At 44.1% G+C, this 23,370-nt stretch overlaps 1 protein-coding gene and 1 non-coding gene across 4 annotated transcripts in view; one reads left to right on the plus strand and one right to left on the minus strand.

The window, feature by feature from the left end:
* Positions 1-23,370, minus strand: part of LOC126183396 (leukocyte tyrosine kinase receptor) — a 974,779-nt gene that overhangs the window by 507,855 nt on the left and 443,554 nt on the right. For all 3 annotated transcript variants that reach the window (XM_049925358.1, XM_049925343.1, XM_049925351.1), the window contains exons 5-6: positions 16,192-16,353; positions 2,079-2,209 (exon numbers count right to left, since the gene is read on the minus strand). In XM_049925358.1, coding sequence (XP_049781315.1) covers positions 2,079-2,209; positions 16,192-16,353 — 293 coding nt within the window. The remainder of the gene's footprint in view (positions 1-2,078; positions 2,210-16,191; positions 16,354-23,370) is intronic.
* Trnat-agu (transfer RNA threonine (anticodon AGU)) lies at positions 17,241-17,312 on the plus strand. The gene has a single exon. It is a non-coding gene; the product is annotated as a tRNA-Thr (tRNA).

Raw genomic sequence — 23,370 nt, forward strand, 5'->3', positions numbered from 1 at the left:
GACTGATTTGTTCGACCGATGAGGCTGAGAAGTGCTGTACCACCCGTCACAATCCCCGGACTTATGCTCTTGTGACTTGAACTTGATTCCTAAATTGAAGGAAGCACTTCACGGCATTTGCTTCAGGACTGTTACACAGATTCGTCGGGCAACAGACCACTTCACTCGCACTGTCTGCACAACTGACACTACTAACGATGTCTTACGACTTCCACACAACTGGCAACGGGTTATAAACAATTATAGTGACTACTCTGAAGGACGGTAAGACTTTGTAACATGTACCTGTTATGCATACATTGTGAATAAATACACTCCTGGAAATTGAAATAAGAACACCGTGAATTCATTGTCCCAGGAAGGGGAAACTTTATTGACACATTCCTGGGGTCAGATACATCACATGATCACACTGACAGAACCACAGGCACATAGACACAGGCAACAGAGCATGCACAATGTCGGCACTAGTACAGTGTATATCCACCTTTCGCAGCAATGCAGGCTGCTATTCTCCCATGGAGACGATCGTAGAGATGCTGGATGTAGTCCTGTGGAACGGCTTGCCATGCCATTTCCACCTGGCGCCTCAGTTGGACCAGCGTTCGTGCTGGACGTGCAGACCGCGTGAGACGACGCTTCATCCAGTCCCAAACATGCTCAATGGCGGACAGATCCGGAGATCTTGCTGGCCAGGGTAGTTGACTTACACATTCTAGAGCACGTTGGGTGGCACGGGATACATGTGGACGTGCATTGTCCTGTTGGAACAGCAAGTTCCCTTGCCGGTCTAGGAATGGTAGAACGATGGGTTCGATGACGGTTTGGATGTACCGTGCACTATTCAGTGTCCCCTCGACGATCACCAGTGGTGTACGGCCAGTGTAGGAGATCGCTCCCCACACCATGATGCCGGGTGTTGGCCCTGTCTGCCTCGGTCGTATGCAGTCCTGATTGTGGCGCTCACCTGCACGGCGCCAAACACGCATACGACCATCATTGGCACCAAGGCAGAAGCGACTCTCATCGCTGAAGACGACACGTCTCCATTCGTCCCTCCATTCACGCCTGTCGCGACACCACTGGAGGCGGGCTGCACGATGTTGGGGCGTGAGCGGAAGACGTCCTAACGGTGTGCGGGACCGTAGCCCAGCTTCATGGAGACGGTTGCGAATGGTCCTCGCCGATACCCCAGGAGCAACAGTGTCCCTGATTTGCTGGGAAGTGGCGGTGCGGTCCCCAACGGCAACGCGTAGGATCCTACGGTCTTGGCGTGCATCCATGCGTCGCTGCGGTCCGGTCCCAGGTCGACGGGCACGTGCACCTTCCGCCGACCACTGGCGACAACATCGATGTACTGTGGAGACCTCACGCCCCACGTGTTGAGCAATTCGGCGGTACGTCCACCCGGCCTCCCGCATGCCCACTATACGCCCTCGCTCAAAGTCCGTCAACTGCACATACGGTTCACGTCCACGCTGTCGCGGCATGCTACCAGTGTTAAAGACTGCGATGGAGCTCCGTATGCCACGGCAAACTGGCTGACACTGACGGCGGCGGTGCACAAATGCTGCGCAGCTAGCGCCATTCGACGGCCAACACCGCGGTTCCTGGTGTGTCCGCTGTGCCGTGCGTGTGATCATTGCTTGTACAGCCCTCTCGCAGTGTCCGGAGCAAGTATGGTGGGTCTGACACACCGGTGTCAATGTGTTCTTTTTTCCATTTCCAGGAGTGTAGTTGCGACTAATAAAGTTCCAACTCCCGTAGTTTGACGCATCGACCATGTCATCCTTTAATCTTTGAGACCACTGTATTGCTACTGACAGGAATGTTTCCAAACGGAAACTGTACCATCGCATCTCTGGGAGGTGTTTTAGCAGCGAGTAGGCATGACAGCACACATCGGCGACACAGCCCGAACTACTAGCATGGACCCTCTTACCTTCAGATGCCTAATGTTCGTTGCAAGGACTTCGCTACTCGTGTTGGTCATGCTCACTCACACGGGACGGTACCCCAGTCACAGTGGACTTCCCGTGGTGCGTCCATAGTAGTAGCCCTCCCGTACAGTCGCTTACCTTACATGTACCGAAGTAGGGTGAGGTAGGGTTGGCGTGGTACGGCGGCGGCGGATAGAAGATGGCGCTCTCCAACACCGCCGCGTCCGCGAACTGCTTCGCGTTCGACATGTTGGCGTACATGTAGTGACCTGCGAGCAGGAAACAGCACACTGTATCCAAAAACTAATGTTTTTATTGAATTCGCTTAGAATATCAAGATGCCCTGCGTAATTGCTTTTACTGTTATTGAAATTTGGTCCACAAACCTTACTGTCATCCCATTTGGTCATTAGCTGCTGCAGACTACAATTATTGCGTTTATAATTACTACACAGTATATCCTAGTTAGCACGAACTCGCGGTTAACGCGAAAAAAATATTGGTCCCGCCAGGAATACATTAGTTCTAATAGTATGTTTTATCGGTTAACACGAATTTCGGTTAAGACGAATTACGAACTCTGTTTCAGTTCCTAGCGTAATTAAATTTCACTGTAACACAAACTTCCGACCTTAGAGTATTGTAGCCGGCCGGATTGGCCGAGCGGTTCTAGGCGCTACAGTCAGGAACCGCGCGACCGCTACGGTCGCAGGTTCGAATCCTGCCTCGGGCATAGGTGTGTGTGATTTCCTTAGGTTAGTTAGGTTTAAGTAGTTCTAAGTTGTAGGGGACTGATGACCTCAGAAGTTAAGTCCTGTAGTGCTCAGAGCCAGGAAATGTAGCTACAAAGCTAATTATACTTATTGTTGACTCGTTTTTAACGTATTCTAGTTCGGTAGCCGCGATTATCACCTCAACAATCAGCGTATACTGTACATTGTTAAGATGGTTCAAATGGTCCAAATGGCTCTGAGCACTATGGGACTTAACATCTGTGGTCATCAGTCCCCTAGAACTTAGAACTACTTAAACCTAACTAACCTAAGGACATCACGCACATCCATGCCCGAGGCAGGATTCGAACCTGCGACCGTAGCAGTCGCGCGGCTCCGGACTGAGCGCCTAGAACCGCGAGACCACCGCGGCCGGCCATTGTTAAGACATTCAATAATGTGTGCAGCAGCATTATTAAATGCCAGATTTGACAGGTGTTCTGTTAGTCGTAGCCGTATATAGTTGGAATACTGAATAAAAACTACAGTTACAACCGGTACCGTAGCACTCGAAAATGGCAAAGAGGACACAGACATCTCTAAAAGTACAGCTAAAGCTGAAGATTCAAGATGAAGTGGACCGAGGTACAAAGAAAACAGAAATTGCAGAGCAGTTTGGAATACCTAAATATACTTTATCTACGATTATCCAGAATCGAGAAAAAATTATTATTGCTGCGACATCAGGTTCTGGAAAAAAATCTAAACGACTTCGTACCACCAAGTATGAAGATATCGAGAGGCTACTGCTAGAATGGTTCAATCATATGCGTGCATCTAACATACCTTTAACTGGCCCTGTGATTCAGTCAAAAGCAAATGATATTGCTAATGATATGGGCATCGAAGACTTTCGTTGTTCTGCTGGTTTGTTGTATCTGTTCCAAAAGAGACATTCAGTTTTATCTGTACAAATTTGTGGTGAAGCAAATGAAGTTGATGAAGAAAGTGCGAACAGCTGGTTGCATGAATTCAACCGAGTGAGGTAAAAGTATGCCTCATGTGATGTGTTTAACATGGATGAAACTGGATTTTTCTACAAACTTTTTCCAAATCACAACCTGGGGATAAAAGGTGATAAGTGTAACGGTGGAGCACGAAGCAAACAACGTGTGAATATTGTACTATGTTGTAATGCTGACGGCAGTGAGAAGTTTCGTCCCTGGGTTATCGGTAAATCCGAGAAACCACGTTGTTTTAAAAACATAAATATGGACACTTTAAAATGGTTCAAATGGCTCTGAGCACTATGGGACTCAACTGCTGTGGTCATAAGTCCATGGACACTTTACCTTGCATCTATTCTCACCACTAGAAAGCTTAGATCGATCGCACATCATTTCGCAAGTGGCTTCTTCATTTCAACAGTCGAATGGTTGCTCAAAATAGACATGTTCTTACATTGGACAGATGTACTACCCATAACGTTCATGATCTGAACCTCTCCAACATAAAGGTTCAGTTTTTCCACCCTACGCCACAAGCCGCCTTCAGCCTTTGGACCAAGGCATAATCTCTTTCATAAAGAGAGCTTATCGTAAGCGACTTGTAAGATCTGCAATTCGTGCTGCTGAAAAAAATAGTGCAACCCCAAATGGAATCTGCTTGACGCAATAAAAGCCATCGCAGCAGCCTGGAACTCAGTATCAACAAACTCCACGGAATTACGGATGTGATGAGGGCATTAACCCACATAAGGACTTAATATTCATGTCAGGTTTTTGGCCAACAAATATGTAGGTGCCCTGATGTTGCTAACAATGGGGCGTAATGGTACCCCCTCTTTGTGAACCTTCGGGAGTCCATATAGTCTAGGCGGTACCGGACCTTGGGGTAACAATTTCTTAGCGTCACCCTCCGGTAAATCTGCGTCCTTTGTTAAACGCCTTGATAGCTTCAGGTTGGATGAGTCAGATATCATGGTGAGTTTTGACGTCGTTTCCTTGTTTACGAGGCTACCCCTTCGAGAGTCACTAGAATTGATTAGTCAGAAGTTGACGAGAAGACCACTGAACTTTTTAGGCATGTCTTGACTTCCACGTATTTTCTTTTTAATGGAGAATACTACGAACAAACAGAGGGAGTCGCCATGGGTAGCCCACTCTCACCGGTGGTAGCGAATCTGTACATGGAGAACTTCGAGGAGGAAGCCCTGTCGTCATCCGTATGGAAACCTACTTGCTTTTTCCGTTACGTGGACGACACGTTCGTCATCTGGCCACATGGTATGGACAAACTCCTTGACTTCCTTACACATCTAAACTCCATACACCCCAACATCAAATTCACTATGGAGACTGAAACGGAGGGTAAATTACCTTTCCTTGACGTCTTGGTCAAGAGAAGGGCTGACGGCACCCTAGGTCATGGGGTGTATCGGAAGACAACGCACACTGATCTGTATTTGCACGCAGACAGCTGCCACCACCCTTCACAGAGGAACGGGGTACTTAAAACTCTAGTACATAGGGCGCGCACTATCTCTGACGCAGAGAGTCTACCCCAGGAATTGGAACATCTGAGAACTGTATTTCGAAAAAATGGGTACTCAGAATGGCAGATTCAACGTGCTCTCCGCCCAACCACTGCAGCACAACCTGTTGAGATGGATGAAGTCACGAGGGAGGAGGTAGGCACTGCATTTATTCCATACACAGGCGCACTCTCGGGGAAAATCGCCCGCATTCTGAAGAAACAGCAGGTCGGAACTGTGTTTTGTCCTCCAAATAAAACTCGTGCACTGGTGGGGAGCGCCAAAGATGACCTCGGTTTGAGGAAGGCCGGCGTGTACCAGATTCCGTATCAATGTGGCAAGTCGTATATTGGTCAGACGATGCGTACCGTCGAGGATCGATGCCGTGAACACCAGAGGCACACTCGACTGATGTATCCGAGCAAGTCGGCAGTCGCTGAACATTGTTTGCCGGAAAATCACGCCATGGAGCATGACCGCACGAGGATTCTGGTACAGACGTCGAGATACTGGGACAGCGTTGTTAGAGAGGCCATCGAAATTCGCACCAATGACGACCTCATAAACCGTGACTGTGGCTATAATCTTAGCAAGGCTTGGGAACCAGCGATTGGGTTAATCAAGAGTAAATCGAGCAAACGTATAGTTGTGACGACCACGGCGGACAGAGCCATCACACCGACGTCATCTCAGTCGCCGTCGCAATCTGTTCCACCGCGCGACCGTGCCCCGGGGGGCGCGGACGGCGGAGGGAGCGCGCCGCGGGCGGAGGGTATTTAAATCGGCCGCCGCCGCGACCGAACCCAGTTCCCTCTGAGCAGCCATAGCGTACGGATCTCCGTGCCGGCACGTTCACATGAGCTCAGTCCGTCAGTTCACCTGATGATGGCGACATGTATGATCGCCGAAATATTGTGCCCGTTGGACACTGTAGACCGGCAGCACACCCGTGGATATTTTGATTGTCAAATAGGCCGGGAGAAACTCAAGAATCACTTATTAAAAGATGATCATTAATGTTTAAATTAATGTTATCTTTTTGACAGACCGAGAATATTTCACCCAGCCCTGGCATGTCTTAAAGAGACTGCAAAGGAATGATTAATTCATATCTTGTACAGTTGTACCTGTCATTAGACAGCTATGCTACTTATGCAGAGCTCCCGGGTTCGATTCTTGGTGACCAATCGGAAATTTTCGAGATTAGGAAGGTGTGGAACTAGGTCCATTCGGTATCGGTCGGTTGAGTGAGAAACTGTTACATTAGACTATTTCCTGTTGCGAAACTAACACACAGCCGGCGAATGGGCGTCAAAACGAAAAGGTTTAACGCAGATGAACGACGCACCTTTGCTAAAGCCAAACTCATCGTCATCTAACAGATCCTCAATTTTATTTTCCATTCTTCTGTATGTTATTCTTGTCAGCACCTTATTGGTTCATTACGTAACAGAATATTTGTTCTAAAGTTTAGTGCCTAATAGTTACTTTTGTTCTTTATTTATTTATCAGAAAGCACACTGGTGCAGGTTCCTGGCCGTGGCATTCATAGCTAAGAAGGAAATTGCAAAAGAATTTAACGTTTATTATGTAATAGATATTATTGTTACTTTATTTAGAAGGTGAAAGTGGTCAACCTTTGATTATTTAAGTATGTTAAAATGTAAAGTAATGCAGAATAATCAAAATATCTACGGGTGTGCTGCCGGTCTATAGTGTCCAACGGGCACAATATTTCGGCGATCATACATGTCGCCATCATCAGGTGAACTGACGGACTGAGCTCCTGTGAACGTGCCGGCACGGAGATCCGTACGCTATGGCTGCTCAGAGGGAACTGGGTTCGGTCGCGGCGGCGGCCGATTTAAATACCCTCCGCCCGCGGCGCGCTCCCTCCGCCGTCCGCGCCCCGCGCCACGGTCGCGCGGTGGAACAGATTGCGACGGCGTCTGAGATGACGTCGGAGTGATGGCTCTGTCCGCCGTGGTCGTCACAACTATACGTTTGCTCGATGTACTCTTGATTAACCCAATCGCTGGTTCCCAAGCCTTGCCGTGCCGGCACGTTCACAGGAGCTCAGTCCGTCAGTTCACCTGATGATGGCGACATGTATGATCGCCGAAATATTGTGCCCGTTGGACACTATAGACCGGCAGCACACCCGTAGATATTTTGACTATCAAATACGCCGGGAGAAACTCAAGAATCACATAATGCAGAATAAGCTGTAGCCAATTAGATGGACGGCTTCAGAAAAGGGAACTGCACTAGTCAGTAGAGCGAAGATGATCGGCGCGCGGGAAACGCGGTCGGAGACGGGCAGAGGGACAGTTCTGGTCTAGACACCAAAGGGTACTGTACTAGTACAGACGTGAAAGCGGACAGTTCTGGTCGAGACACCAAATTGGACAGTTCGGATGGAGACGCGAAAACGGACAGTTGGCTGGAGACACCAAAGGAACGGTTCGGACTGAGACGCGAAAGCGTACAGCCCGTCTTTAGGCAGCTAGAAAGTGAAACGACTTAGAAAATTTTGCGATGTGTGGTATCGCGGGAATTAGTCTCGGAGCCGTGAGCAGCCGCGCGCCTGTTGTGAACTGTAACTTTTCGCATAGTTAACGAGGTAGACTTGTAATTCGCGATGAGACTGTGAATGATCGAACTGTGTCAAATGGATACGCACTCGAGTGTAACAATAACTCTAAATACGACCACTTTCGCTATTAGTTTGCTTTCGGAATAAACATTATTCTAACCAAATAGCAACTGTGTGGCATACATCATTTATGGATCGTTAATTTAGTTCCCGATATTATTATTACAGTTATTATATGTTATGTTAACTTCATATTTCGCAAACTTGCCATCAGCCAGAAAATTTAATCAAAGGGTCACAAGTTTCTAATTTAGGACGTGTAATGCGACACGTGCGGTTCAACCCCTAGACGAGTTTGAACCAAGACATTTCGACGAAGAGGAACCTCATGTGAGCCCTAACACTTCGGGATGTTAGCTCGCAGAACGGTTGTTGATAAACTGAAAAACATCGCCCCGCGCGGGATTAGCCGAGCAGTCTGAGGCGCTGCAGTCATGAACTGTGCGGCTGGTCCTGGTGGAGGTTCGAGTCCTCCCTCAAGCATGGGTGTGTGTGTTTGTCCTTAGGATAATTTAGGTTAAGTAGTGTGTAAGCTTAGGGACTGATGGCCTTAGCAGTTAAGTCCCATAAGATTTCACACACAACACAAAAACATCGCCAAAGAGATTGCCCCTGTCAGGAGAAGAAAGAAACATGTCTGGTGGAATGAAGAATGTGGTAAAGCAATACAGAAAAGGCAAAAAGCATGGTTGAATGACCAGCAAAAGAAAACTGAAAAATCTCGAGAAGAGCTAACCATTGCCACAAGACAGACTGCCAAGGAAATAAGAAGAATCAAAAGAGATCGTCAAAAAGAAACCCTAAATTTCATAGAGGAATCATTCAAACGACATACAACAAGGAACTATTGTAGGAAATTCAGAAAATGTCAACCAAAGTACACTCCACCCACACTCACGACGAAAAATAAAAATGGGAAACTAGCGCATAGTAATCAAGACAATGCCAACATACTAGTTGATCACTTCAAAGAATTACTAAATGCCGAGGAACCAAAAGAATACCTAGATTTCGAACCACATCCAAAAAACAAAACGCATGCAGAGAAGATCACACCACCAGATCTCAGTGAAGTGATCGAAGCAACTAGGTGGCTCAAGAACTACAACGCAGCAGGGGAGAATCAACTGATCGCCGAGTTGTGGAAGAACGCTAATAAACAAACACTTCAGAACCTCCATAAGCACATAGTAGACATCAGGAATTCTGAAAAAATGACAGAAGAGTGGAATACAGCTATTATTCACCTAATACACAAAAAGGGTGATAGATCGGATCCAAACAACTATCAGGGGATTTCGCTGCTTGATGTCACATATAAGATCTTGTCTAGAATTATCTTTACAAGAATTCAGGAACACCTAGACCAAGAACTTGGAGAATATCAAGGAGGATTTCGTCCTGGAAGAAGCTGTCCAGATCAAATTATCAGCCTGAAGTGCATCATGAAACATCGAAGAGTGAGAAACAAGAAGTTCGTCACCACTTTTGTCGACTTCAAGAAAGTATATGACAGTATCCATCGTGAGTCATTAATTAAACTCCTCGCGGTATTTCGATTGCACCTGAAACTCGTTAATTTTATTGGACTCACCCTTAAGAATACTAAATCAAAAGTTAAATTCAGAGGGGAAGTATCTGAATTATTTGAAATCCGGACGGGACTTCGACAAGGGCATGGCCTCTCACCACCACTATTTAACTGCGCACTGAAGAAAGTCATGCGAGAGTGGAATAAGAAATGCCAACCAAACATCAAGATTAGCAGAAATATCAAAGTCATTTGCCTTGTCTTTGCTGATGATCTAGCGCTGCTCACTAACAGCGTGGAAGAGGCTAAACAACAAACTGAAGAACTCGAAAAAATAGCAGCAAAAGTCGGACTACGGAGCTCGTTTGAAAAAACAGAAATGGTGCCATCCTTCAAGGTTGAAACACCAGCCATTACACTGAATGATAACAAAAAAATTAAAATTGTAAATAAATTCAAATATCTTGGGGAGGCTATAAGTTGGAATTCAAAGAGAAAATGTCAATAGAAAGCAGAACAAATGAACTGAAACAGGCGCAACGCATCAGCTGGCCAACATACAAGAAGAAATGTCTCTCGATAAATGCAAAACTCAGACACTACCACTCTGCTACTCTTCAAGATGAACACCAAATTATATGGATTAAATAAAGTGCTCCAATGTGGGCGTAAAATATCAAAATAAATAGTAAATAAATAAATGTTTTCAAACAAAAATTATATACACAAAAATGTACTGTTTAGTTTTCTTCCTTGCCGTCGGTTTTACAAAAAAATGGAAAGGTGTCTTTATGACTTATTATTAGAATATTAATATGGAGTCTGAATCGTCCGAACTTTGCAATCCTGCCTTTTCACACATTAAAACTTCGCTAAATACTGCTACTGAAGTTACTACAGACACAAACTCAGCAGCTGGAGAGGTCTCTCTCATACTCTGTATAACAGTTATCCTAAACGATTTACCTATTCATTTTAAGCGACACTAATTCCCAATGAATGTTTCGTTTGCAATAACAATAATTAAGGCTGAAGGCCAGATTGAGGGAGAGACGGAGAGAGAGAGAGAGAGGAAATGGACGTCGAGAGGTGGGAGGAGGAGATGAAGAGAAACGTGGAGAAAATGTTACACGAAGAGAGGGAGAGGAGAAGGAAGGCGAGGAAGAGATGGGCAAAGAGAGGGAGAGGAAGAGATTGGTAGAGACAATGGAGGATGTATATTATCAATTCCCATACACATTTAGCACTTGCGGACCATTGTAAAGTTCGCTAACAAAGAAATAAAGATAAATGTCACCCTACGCGACGGCCTAACAGTACCTCAAATATATACATATATGAGTATTGATGAGACAAACACCCCGTAATACATAATTAAAGAATAAGTAAAATTTACACTGCCCGACACGTGCCGTGGTTATTTGAATCCAGACACTGTCATTACGGAGCGTTTAGTTGTGGAAAGATATATGGCATCCTATCCCCACCACTTCCTCCTCTTTGGATCTGCCGTTTATACCATTTACGTTGCTTCTCTCCTCCAAATCATTTTTTTTACTTCGTCTGTAACTTCTTTTGCGTTTATCCTCGTTCCCTTCTCTTTCTCGACGTTGAAGCCATAATCAGTAGGTAGTAATATTTAGACGATACGGAAAGATACGTATCAAACCTTATTTTGGAGCTGAAGCATCTAAACTGCTCGAGCTGTTTATTCAGTTTCATTGTGTTTCACTCTTTTTGCGTTCCAACTTTATTTACGATATAACATTTACTTTTCACAACAGTAAACGAAATGCTTTCAATACTGTAGTTTTGAGTCACAAATCATGGTCGTGGCATTTCGAAAAGCATGCCTTCTCGAAATTCGACCACAGCTCTTTTTCCTTTGCGTACTTCTTCTTCTTTATTAGTATATATGTCTTATGACGGGTTTCACCGGGAGGCCCTCCATCGTGTCCTGTTCTGAGTATCTTCTTTCATCTGTTTGTATGTTCGTTCCCTTCTAATGTCATCCATCACTTCAGTTCTCTTCCTGCCTCAATCTTTGCACTTTTACCTCTATAATGCTTTGTGCAGACATACCTACGCTGTATATGTCCCAGGAAAGACTTCTTCTTTGTTATCACTTCCAGTAATCTTTTTTCTTCGCCTGCTTACTTCATTATTTCTTCATTCTTAAGTTTGACGACCCACTTCAGCTTAAGCATTCTTTTCGATTGTAAAATTTCAAACTTTTCTAAATAAGTTCCATCTTTTTTTTTAACTGTACTTTGGACACATTCAGAAGGAACTGGAGATATATGCTCTTTTTTTTCGACGAATAATACGTAAATGACTCGCTATTCTTTGACTTTTCACTTTGTACAGTGAATACCGTCGAGAACGCAGTACTCAGCTGTGCTGGTTGCTACAGGTCTCATGCCGCACGCTCCCCTCGCCTCAGGAAAAGCGAAAAGGTGTGCAGATTTTAGTTACATAGTATGCGCATTACATAGTGACTCGCCAGGATAGCGGAGAGCGCTAACGCACTGCTTCCTTGACTCGGGTAGGCGCGCCGGCCCCAGATCGAATCCGCCCGGCGGATTAACGACGAGGGTCGGTGTGCCGGCCAGCCTGGATGTGGTTTTTAGGCGGTTTTCCACACCCCACTAGATGAATACCGGGTTGGTCCCCACGTTCCGCCTCATTTACACGACTCGCCGACATTTGAACACATTCGCACTATTTCATGAATTACACTAGATGCAGACAGCTGGGGGACACTAATTTCGTCCTGGGGGGTACAGGGTGGCGGCAGGAAGGGCCTCTGGCCACCCCTTCATACTAACCTTGCCAAATCCGTTCCTAACAATGCCGACCCTGCGTCAGTGCGGGACATGGCACCAGTGAAAGAAAGAAAGTATGCACACTACATAGTGTCATTTTATTTGCATAGTCAATTTTGGAGTTATAGCTCAAAATGTACTACAATGAAAATGTTTCAGCCGCGCGGCGTGACCGCGAGGTTTAAGGCGTTATGTCACGGACTGCGCGGCCCCTCCCACCGGAGGTTCAGGTCCTTCCTCAGGCACGGGGGGGGTGGGGGGGGGGTGTTATTCTTAGCATAAGTTAGTTTAAGTAGTGTGTATGTCTAGGGACCGATGACCTAAGCAGTTTGGTCCCACAACAATTCACACCCATTTGGAAACACACGAAAGGTTTCACTTCTATTTCAATGACTCGTGCCCCATATCTGGCTCTGTTCTAAAATACGTATTCGCGTAAAAAAACACATTTGGTGTAAGTGTGAAAATTGAAAATAAGGCATCATGGATGAATGACAGTGTCAAAAAAGTTGACTATGCCTGAAAGTGCAAGGAGGGGCAGGGAGAAGTGGGGGGGGGGGGGGTGGGGGTTCGTAAAAATTTCGCACGCGGCGGCACGTTCCCTGGATCCGGCCCTGAGGAAAGGTATCTGGACGATTATATACAGATTATGGAAAAGAAGTTGCTTACCTCCTGGCAATTTATCGTAGGTCGCTAAGGGTTAAGAAGTGTACCAAGCGATTGGAATACAGTGCAGTTCATTTTCGTCTCCAAGAAAGGTTGCCGGATTGAATAAATGATTACAGGCCATTATCGCTGATGTCAGTGTGTTGCACAATTGTGGAACGTGTTTTATGCTCACTGACTGACGTTTTTGGCGAACAGAAATCTCCTCTATAGGTTATAGTTGGCCAGACCGCTGTATTTTTCTGAGTCTTAACTGAAACAATTTCTCTCACTCCTTATTCTGTATTCATTTGACTGTTCACTCGTTTCAACACATCCTGTAATTCTTCTTCACTTTCACTGAGAACAGCAATGTCACAGCAAATCTTATCACTGATATTCTTTCACCCTGAATTTTAATCCCGCTCTTGAACCTCTCGTTTATTTCCATCATTGCTTCTCGATGGAAAGATTGTACAGTAGGGGAGAAAACTACATCCCTGTCTTACACCCTTTTTAATCCGAGCACTTCGTTCTTGATCTTCCAGTCTTATTGTTCCCTCTTGGCTCTTGTACATATTGTATATTACCCATCCTCTCCTGTAGCTTCCCACTATTTTTCTCAGAATTTAGAACATCTGGCCCCATTTTACATTGTCGATCGCTTTTTCCTGGTCGACAAATCCAATCAACATGTCTTGAGTTTTCTTTAATCGTCCTTCTATAACCAACCGCAACGTCTGAACAGCCTCTCTGGTGCCTTTATCTTTCCTAAAGTCAAACTCATCGTCATCTGACACATCCTCAATTCTCTTTTCCATTCTTCTGTATTTTACCCCTGTCAGCAACTTGGATGCATGAGCTGTTAAGCAGATTGTACGATAATTCTCGCACCTGTCGGCTCTTGCAAGCTTCGGAATTGTGTGGGCCAAGTTTTTCCGAAAGTCTGATGGTATATCGCCAGTGTCATACATTCTACACACCAACGTGAATAATCCTTTTTTTTTGCCACTTCCCACAATGATTTTAATTATTCCGATAAAATGTTATCGATGCCTTCTGCCTTATTTGATCTTAAATCGTTCTTAGCTCTTCTGAATTATGATAATACTAGATCCCCTATCTCCTCCATGTCGATTTCTGTTTCTTCTTCTATCACGCCATCACCGTGTAGACGCCTTCAATGCACTCTTTCCACCTACCCGCTCTTTCCTCTGCATTTAAGAGAGGAATTTCCACTGCACTCTTAACGTTGCCACTCTTGATTTTCATTTCACCGAAGGTTGATTTGACTTTTCTATATGTTGAGTCCGTCCTTCCACGATCTTCTTTTTTTTAGATTTCTTCACATTCTTCATGCCATTTTGCCTTAGTTTCCCTATACTTTGTGTCTCTTTAGTTCCTAAGTGACTTCCATTTCTGTATTCCAGAATTTCACTATACTTTTTTTTTACTTCTTTCTTGCGTCGATCAGTTAAAGTATTTCTTCTGTTATCCACGGTTTCTTCCCAGTTACCTTCCTTGTAGCTACGGTTTTCTTTTCAACTTCAGTGTTTGCTCTTTTTAGAGGTGTCTATTCCTCTTCAACTAAACTGCCTACTGAGCTAACTCTAAGCGCGTCATTTCATTACTTAGTACTTCCGTATCCCACTTTCTTGTCCATTAATTCTTCCTTACTAGTCTCTTAAACTTCGGCCTACTCTTCATCATTACTAAATTGTGATCTGAGTCTATATCTGCTCCTAGGTACGCCTTACAATCCAATATCTGATATCGGAATCTCTGCCTGACCAAGATTTAATATAACTAATATCGTTTTCCAAGGATACCTCCCCTTCTTGTGGTCCTTGAACGGAGAATTCGCTATTACTGACTGATATTTATTGCAAAACTCAATTAGTGTATCTCTTCTCCCGTTCCTATTACCAAAACTATATTCTCCCTTATTCCTTTCTTCTGCCCCTCCCCTGCGACAGCGTTCCAATCCGCCATAACTATAAGAATTTCATCTCCCTTTTTGATAATACACTACACATTACGAAAGGCGGGCACATGGTGATAACTGGGTGTGTGATCTCCGCGGAGGGCAATGTGTGCTCTGCAACGTATTCCCCTGCTGGCCACAAGGATGGTAAAGAATTCTCACTTTAGGGCGTTCCATTTCTCCACCAGCTTGGTTGAAAACTGCTGGATGGTCGCTGGTGCACGTGGATGTGCTGTCGAACGTCGGCCCATCGCATTCCACACGTGCTCGATGGGATTTAGGTTAGAGGAAGTGGCACGCCACACCATTCGCCTAATATCATCTCGTTCAAGACCTCCACCTGCGCGGTTCGGTGCAGTTGCGCAGTTCGTCCATAAAAATAAAGTCGGGGTTAAGTGCATCCCTGATAAGACGCACAGGGGAAAGGAGTACCGCGACGCAATAACGTTGAGCAGTGAGTGTACTGTGCTCGAAGATTTCGAAGTCAGTGCGTACATGCAACACTGTACGTCCCCAGACCATAACAGCTGGACCACAAAAACGATCGACTTCGAAAATGTTCCTGGGTGCATTACGTTTTCTCACCTATCGCTGTATGAGGGCACGTCCATCGTTGCCAAAGATGGTCGTTGTGGTGGTCAAGTTATGGGAAGACATAACGTTGCGTGGTCGTACTGACCTCGAAATCTTTTATCACGCTACACTCAACAGTCAACGATTATTGTGACACTGTTCCCTTCTCCATGAGCGCCTTTCCAGGGGTACATTCGGTCCTAACTTCACTTAATATGCATGATAATGAGCGACATCATCGAACAGGGAATATGGAGCTGCTCTTTGAACAAGAGGATGTTCGGTGCATGGACTGACCTGCCCGTTTCCCCGCCTTAAATCCCGTAGATCAGTGTGGGATACGTTGGTGGGGCGTACTGCAGCAAGTCCACTTACACGAATAACCAATCAGTAGCTGGGATGCCCTACCACATGAACTCGTTAGCAACCTTGTGGCCAGGATGGGAGCACGTTGCAGAGCATGCATTACGGTAAGTGGTGATCACAAGCACTACCGAGACCCATATACAGCATTTTGTAATGTCCAGTGGTCCATCACGAATCGCGGTGATTTCACTTGCCAGTGTAAATACTGTATTCAAATAAAAGTATCATTTCTGCTCATCTCATTGCATATTTCTTTCAGTTACCTTCTGTACTATACTGTAGCTGTTCTCACTATGTATGGTCCAAGTTTCATCGACCTTTGTTACTTGTAGTGACGCATCACGCGAAAGTTACCTTCGTCCTACAGCTTTGCACACCAGTGTATTTAGAGGGAACTTAGCCTGCACTTTCTAATAGTAACTTACCCGAGACGTTGCCATAGGTATGGTCTTGGTCGGGTCCCGTGATATCCTTACTGCTAGAGCCGTTGTGCAGGGTCCAGTTGAGATGGGCATTGGGGGCGTTCTCCCACCCACACCAGCCGTCCTCGCCCTCGAAGGAACAGCGGCTACGCACAGGCACCTTGTCTGTGGGCAGTAAATGGACCATCGCAGTTCAACATGCTCGTTCTCCCGATGCTGAAATGCTTGGAGAGATAGCAAAAACCTACAACACACACACACACACACACACACACACATGTAAAATATAGAAATATACCAAAATGTTTACAAGTGGTTATTTTCTAACACATTTACAGGGTGTTCCATTTATCTAGACCACCAAAAACTACTTTCTGTCCAAAAGTAAAGTAAAAAATATATCAAGCAAATGCTATTTATGTATAGAGACTGAAGCGATAAATGAAGATTTGTACCAAGGCTGGGATTAGAACCCGGGTCTCCTCGTCACTAGTCAGATATGCTAACCATTACACCACCCTGGCACAGAGGCCTTGCACAACAGCATGGACTACCCTAGGGCGCACCCCTCTTCAATCCAAATCCCCATTCGCTCCTCAGCCCACTTGCTATCAACCGCCCCCCCCCTCCCCCTTTCCTGCGCCACCGCACCGGATGCCGAAGAATGTTACAGAGGCTCTCCAACTGTATTGGAATATCAATTCAGCATCGAACGAAACAGAGGATCCTGCATGAAACCCAAGCATAGGTGCTTTAATCAGATCAAACGCTTTGGTCCCAGAGACCCTATGTTGTATTAATGCAGACTGAAGCGACATACGTGCAGTTCTGAAGGAACGGGCAGATGTTTGAGACTTGAAAAGTACCTATGCCTGAGTTCAGTCAAGATCTCCCGTTTCGTTCGATGCTGATGTGAAACTTCAGTACAATTAGAGAGCCTCAGCAATGCTGTTCACGTTCATTGGAAAGTGGGCTAAGGCGTGAATGGGGATTTGGGTTGGGGGGGGGGGACGCGTGCTAGGGTAGTCTGTGCAGTTGTGCAAAGCCACTGTGCCAGGATGGCGTAGTGGTTAGCGCATCTGCCTAGTAAATAGGACACCTGGGTTCGATTCCCGGCTTTGGCAAAAATTTCCATTCGTCCCTTCAGTCTGAAAATATATACATCATAGATGTTTGCGACTTGAAATGGTCCCTGGAGCCACGTAATTTCATTTGAAATGTTGTTTATCTACCAGGGGAACTGTAACCAACATGATTGTCTTTGCTCTACCTTTGATTGTTACGAAGATAGCTGCGCGGAGTGACCGCACGGTTAGAGGCGCCATGTCACTAATTGCGCGGCCCCTTTCGCCGGAGGTTCGAGTCCTCCCTCGGGCAGGGGTGTGTGTGTGTGTGTGTGTGTGTGTGTGTGTGTGTGTGTGTGTGTGTGTGTCGTTATTAGCATAAGTTAGTTTAAGTAGTGTGTAAGTCTAGGGACCGATGACCTCAGCAGTTTGGTCCCTTAGCAATTCGCACACATTTGAACATTTTACGAAGGTAATAAGAGCAGTACATCTTTTCTGTATAGTATGCTATTTTTTAGGTAATCACCTTCGTCTCCTCAAGACTTGCCCGAAAAAGTATCACAATATGCCGTTCACATATACATGGCATGAGTAAAAACGTAACAGGAAACTGACTTTCACTCTCCTGTACTACCACATGGTGTAGATACCCTGCTTATTCTACCATATGCAGTTGACAGCAAACAAAATGGAAACACAAGGAAAATGCTAACTGTCCTTCACTCAAGCCTCTTCACTTAAAAGCTTACGTGAGTACAATGTATATCAACGAAGAGAAAGTAGAAATGCAACATATCGTTTAAAAGTACTACAGTACTGTATGACATATAGTCGTATTAAAATTAAGAAAGCATTAGTGCAATTACTATTCTGCTGACATACATTATCCATAGACAGCAGCATGTCTACCTCATCTTCGTTGCTGTATATTGTACTAATACGAATATCCGACAGTAAATGAACCGTGTGCTTTTTCCTTGTGTTCCCATTTGTTAAAAACCATTCAAAAGCTAAGATACCATAAAAAATTTATTTTTTTAAGACGAACGGTTTCAACAACCATCACTGTCATCTTCAGGTCTTTAACATCTTTTTGTTGTAAAACATGTTCATTTGTTTACTGTCAACTCCAGGAAATGGATGAGATACGTTACCCTGGGTACCTTCACTGGCCAGTCACATTAACGTGACCTCCGGTCATAAACGCGAGCCGCGGGGAGACGTGCAGGAAGACAGGCAGTGAGGTTCTGAAAGGGACAGACTCTAGTGATGTGACCAGCTGCGCTAGGCTTCTCACAAGGGAACCTCCCCATCGCACCACCCCCTCAGATTTAGTTATAAGTTGGCACAGTTGATAGGCCTTGAAAAACTGAACACAGATCAATCGAGAAAACAGGAAGAAGTTGTGTGGAACTATGAAAAAAATAGGCAAAATGTACAAACTGAGTAGTCCATGCGTAAGATAGGCAACATCAAGACAGCATGAGCTCAGGTGCGCTGTGGTACCGTGGTTAGCGTGAGCAGCTGCGGAACGAAGTGTCCTTGGTTCAAGTGGTTATTGCACGTTTACGTCGAAGACAGGCGGTGGCCACATTAATCCGACTGGATTGTATAGCTTTTGAACAGGTCTTGACGAAAGGAAGTGGATAAAAAAGTAAGGTTCTAATTAAACAAGGACGTACTGCTATTCATGTCATAGTAGCAAACCGGCCGGTGTGGCCGAGCGGTTCTAGGCGCTTCCGTCTGAACCGCGTGATCGCTACGGCCGCAGGTTCGAATCCCGCCTCGGGCATGGATGTGTGTGATGTCCTTAGGTTAGTTAGGTTTAAGTAGTTCTACGTTCTAGGGGACTGATGACCTCAGATGTTAAGTCCCATAGTGCTCAGAGCCATTTGAACCATTTTTTCTTAGTAGCAAACAAAGTTACAAAAAAGGCAATCATGTTAGTTAAAATCCCCCTTGGAGCTAAACAAAATATACTATTTCTCATTTTTCTTCTAGACAGAAAGTTATTTTCTGTTGTCAAGATAAATTGGACGTCCTATACAAAAACGTAGTCTAATACTGCTGTGAGCGATCAGTATCTAAACTTTCTATATCTGCGATAGATGAAAGAGGCATCGAACAAAATTTATAGAAGTATTAGTTCTTCTCTTTGGTTTAGACTCTACGTTTGTTCTGTAGCAGCTGTGGAAATTAGTTAATCCTGTTCTGAGAAATTACATTGAGAAGTATACAGAGTGTAAAGTGCCAGACGAATCCACTGTACGTAAAAATTACATATAGCAGTGCTACGAGCAAACCATTAAAAAACAACGGATGAAATAAATAAATGTCGTGTGACTAGGGCCTCTCGTCGGGTAGACCGTTCGCCGGATGCAAGTCTTTCGATTTGACGCCACTTCGGTGACTTGCGCGTCGATGGGGATGAAATGATGATGATTAGGACAACACAACAACCAGTCCCTGAGCGGAGAAAATCTCCGGGAATTGGATCCGGGCCCTTAGGATTGATATTCTATTGCGCTGACCACTCAGCTACCGGGGGCGGACACGGGTGAGATTCAAAATAATTTTACAATGGTGTCAATCGACGAAAAACAAGGCTCTGAGGGACGGTTCATTTCAAATACTGTTACTGGGTCTCTTAACAGAAATGACAAAAAGCTCCGCAGTTTCCTAATTTTTTTTATCGTTTCCGTGAATTTACTGTAGCCAAATGGCATTCAGTACGAGCTTGTATACCTGTTTGACTGATGCAGTAAGATACATGGTCAAACTTGGTACTGCTCTCAAATTTGTATTTCTCAATATCATGCATTTGATTTGTCTTGCTCATGGATCACATCGCGCTGCTGTAACTATACGTGCAAATTTTCATCCTGTTGACAAGTTGGTGTCTGCTTTGAAGATGATGTTTGTTTAAGCACCTTACAGAAAACAGGCGTTCAGAGCAGCAGCACCTGACATTCCCCTGCCACCAGAAACAATTATAACGCTCTGGGGCACATGGCTGCACAATGATTTACTGCACCGAACATTTAGAAACTGCCAAGAGCGTCGTTTCCACATTTGATCCTAGAAGTGCAAGATGTTCTGAACACCCCAGTAACAGAAGCTAATCGTGCGATGTAGGGGAAGGTGGGGGAATTACACGCCATGTGGGTAATCCCACGCAGGATGATTTACGCAGTTTGAATGGCGCAAGCTGTTCCCAGTTGGTGCTACACCCTGCCGGCAGGAGTAACAACTACTATGCGGCTTATGCCAGCCATTTTCCAGTGGCATTGTTGGAGTGGTGAAGTATTGTTTATTTTCGGCGTGTCTCATGTAATTTTGGTCAGCTGCATTTTGCAAGGTAAGTGCTACTATAAGTTGCTTTAATGTAATTCTTGCGTATCAACTACTAACCCTAGATGAAACCTTTAATTTAATTGTAGATTTGTCCCGTTATTTGAATTAGGTGCCGAGTTATGCTTAGGTTAGTCATCGAACTTACAGTGGGGTAATGCCACGCAGCTGTTGAAGTGCGTGGTATTCCCCCTTGCAGGTTATATTTTCAATACTAACGAGTTTTTTTTAAATCTCATATGGGTAGATATTATAAAAGAAAAACCCAGAAAGCAAAATGGACGCAAGAGGAACTTTGTAAGGCTCTTGATGCCATCAAATCTGGAAGAAAAATAAGAGAAGTATCAAGAGCTTTCGGGATTGATGAAGATACTCTGCGAACGAGAATGAACGTTAAAAATACCGAGGGTCCAAAACTTGGAAGAAACCCAACATTTTCGACAGAACAGGAAAATAAGATTAGGGATCATGTTATTACAATGGCATTACATGCATCCAGCTGCGAAAGATTGCATTTGAGTGTGCAGAGGCTAACAACATGGCAAACAATTTTAAGTCATCTAGGTTAACTGTAAAGGATTGGCTAGCTCTGTTTTTAAAAAAGAAACCCAAGTGTTAGCATGGGAAAACCTGAAGTAACTAGCATTAACAGAATACAGGCATTTAATGAAGAAGAGGTTAATGCACATTTTAAAAACTTAGAACATGACTTTGATAAATATAAATTTAAAGAGGGGCGAGTGTTCAACGTCGATGAAACGGGCATAAATACAAAAGCCCGAGAGAATTTCGGTTCCTAAAGGTGTTAAACAAATAGGTGGGGCCACGTCTTGGGAAAGGGGTAAAAACGTGGCGATTTCAGAAGATGTCTGTTTAGTTTGTAGAGTTTGGGAAGGATGGAGAACTATGGTACCGATGTATTTCTTGTAGCCGATGGAGTCATGAAGAATGTAGTGGCTGGAACACTCCAAAAGGTTACAAGTGCGATCTTTGCTGTATGGTATGAGAAAATGAACTCTTTTCACATTAAAAAAAATGTAAAAAACGAAAATTATAAGAGATGTTTCGTTCTTAAATATACTGTTTACTATTTGTAGCAACTAATAAACGAATAAAAATAGCAAGTATTGTACATTTTTATGGTTTGTTTGTTTTTTGTGTTATTACCCAGTACTTTGCGTGTCATTACCCTCAGGGGTGGGGAATACCACGCATTTGCACTTTTTTTATTTTAATGTTCAGAATTAAGGTACTGTTTATAACTATTTATAGACGATTGGAATATGTGGAGAAATGTGCATTGTATGGTATGTACTTATTTTCGTAGGTTTTAATGACGTAACGAATGGTTCACATCGATTTTTCCTTAGGTGCGTGTATTTCCCCCACTCGCCCCTATCTACTCAATTTTCTCATCTTCCGGTGGCAATTGTTTCTACACAGTCTTTAAACTTGATTATGTCCCTGGAACAGTTGGTGAAATAGTGAAGGAAATAGTTCAGAGCATACTTTCAAGAAATTCAGCATACGAACAAACTTGTGAAATTGAAGACATTTAAACCGGTAAGTACACTGAACTACCGAGCAATATGTCGCTAACAGCGGAGCAAGTGGCCACTTTTGTACATGCACTCTTTAAGTTCCTGTGAGGTACAGAGTTTCTCCCGCTACAGGGATATTTTGCGAGAGAACAGGAGAGAGCTCACTTTCGAACATCTGAAACATGTAGTGTGATTTGTAACAGAAGGGAAATGGAAAACTAATTTTAAGTACAATAGCTTTCCATAAATTAATGCAAAGTACTAGTTTTCTTCCATGTTTTTGATGTTTTTTGCGAATGATTCACAGGCATTTGAAGTTTTGTGCTAAGACGATGCTACTTCAGTTTTTACATCATTTTATGCGAACAGTTTACATGCATGTTTTAGATTTTTGGTGTATAAGTGCATACATATTGAAAGGATTATCACTGTATGAAAATCCGGTCCTTACTGTGATTACAGATCGAAGATACGATTTCACACTTCGCAGACAAAAACGATCGCTCTGCGTTACAGGACGTTACCGGAAGCTCAGCACCATATGTTGAATTTAACTAGTCCCGGCAGCTGGTCAGGTAGGTGTTTTTGCTTTTTCAAGTATTCCACTATTTCATTCAGTGAACTAAAACCTGTAGAATCACTACCTTGGATATGTTCATGAAAGACGCTTCAGTAGAGAAGCAAGCGTTCTCTGTTTATATCTGATTCATAGAAAAATAATATACAATCTGTATATTTATCACCAGGAAGAAATTGTTCAATTTAGTTTATAAACACTGATGATTCAGTGTTCAAGCGTGAGTCCAAGAAGCTGACGGACGAATCCTTGGTTTCATAATAAAGTCCTCTATATTTATCATACACTTCAGTGAATGTATCTACAAACGTATTGTTGGAATCGTTGAATGTCTCGGGGATTTTTCTTTAACTAGGTAATTTTGTGGAATCAACATCCCTATCTTTTAATTTTGAACTTGTTTAAATTCAGAATGATTCAATATTGTTTCTTATAAATTTTATCGATGTTACAAGGACAGAATTCATATTATTGGCCTCCTGTAAGTGTAGAGACTTCCTCTGTAGTGCTATGTTTACTGTATCAATGTGACGAAACAGTATTATCAAAACGGATAACAAGAAAATGTCAAAAGTCTCTATATGAATTAAAAATTCATTTGATTTGGTCCCAGTGTCTGTACTATCATTTTCTGAAACATTTAGGAAAA

This window comes from Schistocerca cancellata, chromosome 1 (assembly GCF_023864275.1).
Source record: "Schistocerca cancellata isolate TAMUIC-IGC-003103 chromosome 1, iqSchCanc2.1, whole genome shotgun sequence".
NCBI lineage: Eukaryota > Metazoa > Arthropoda > Insecta > Orthoptera > Acrididae > Schistocerca > Schistocerca cancellata.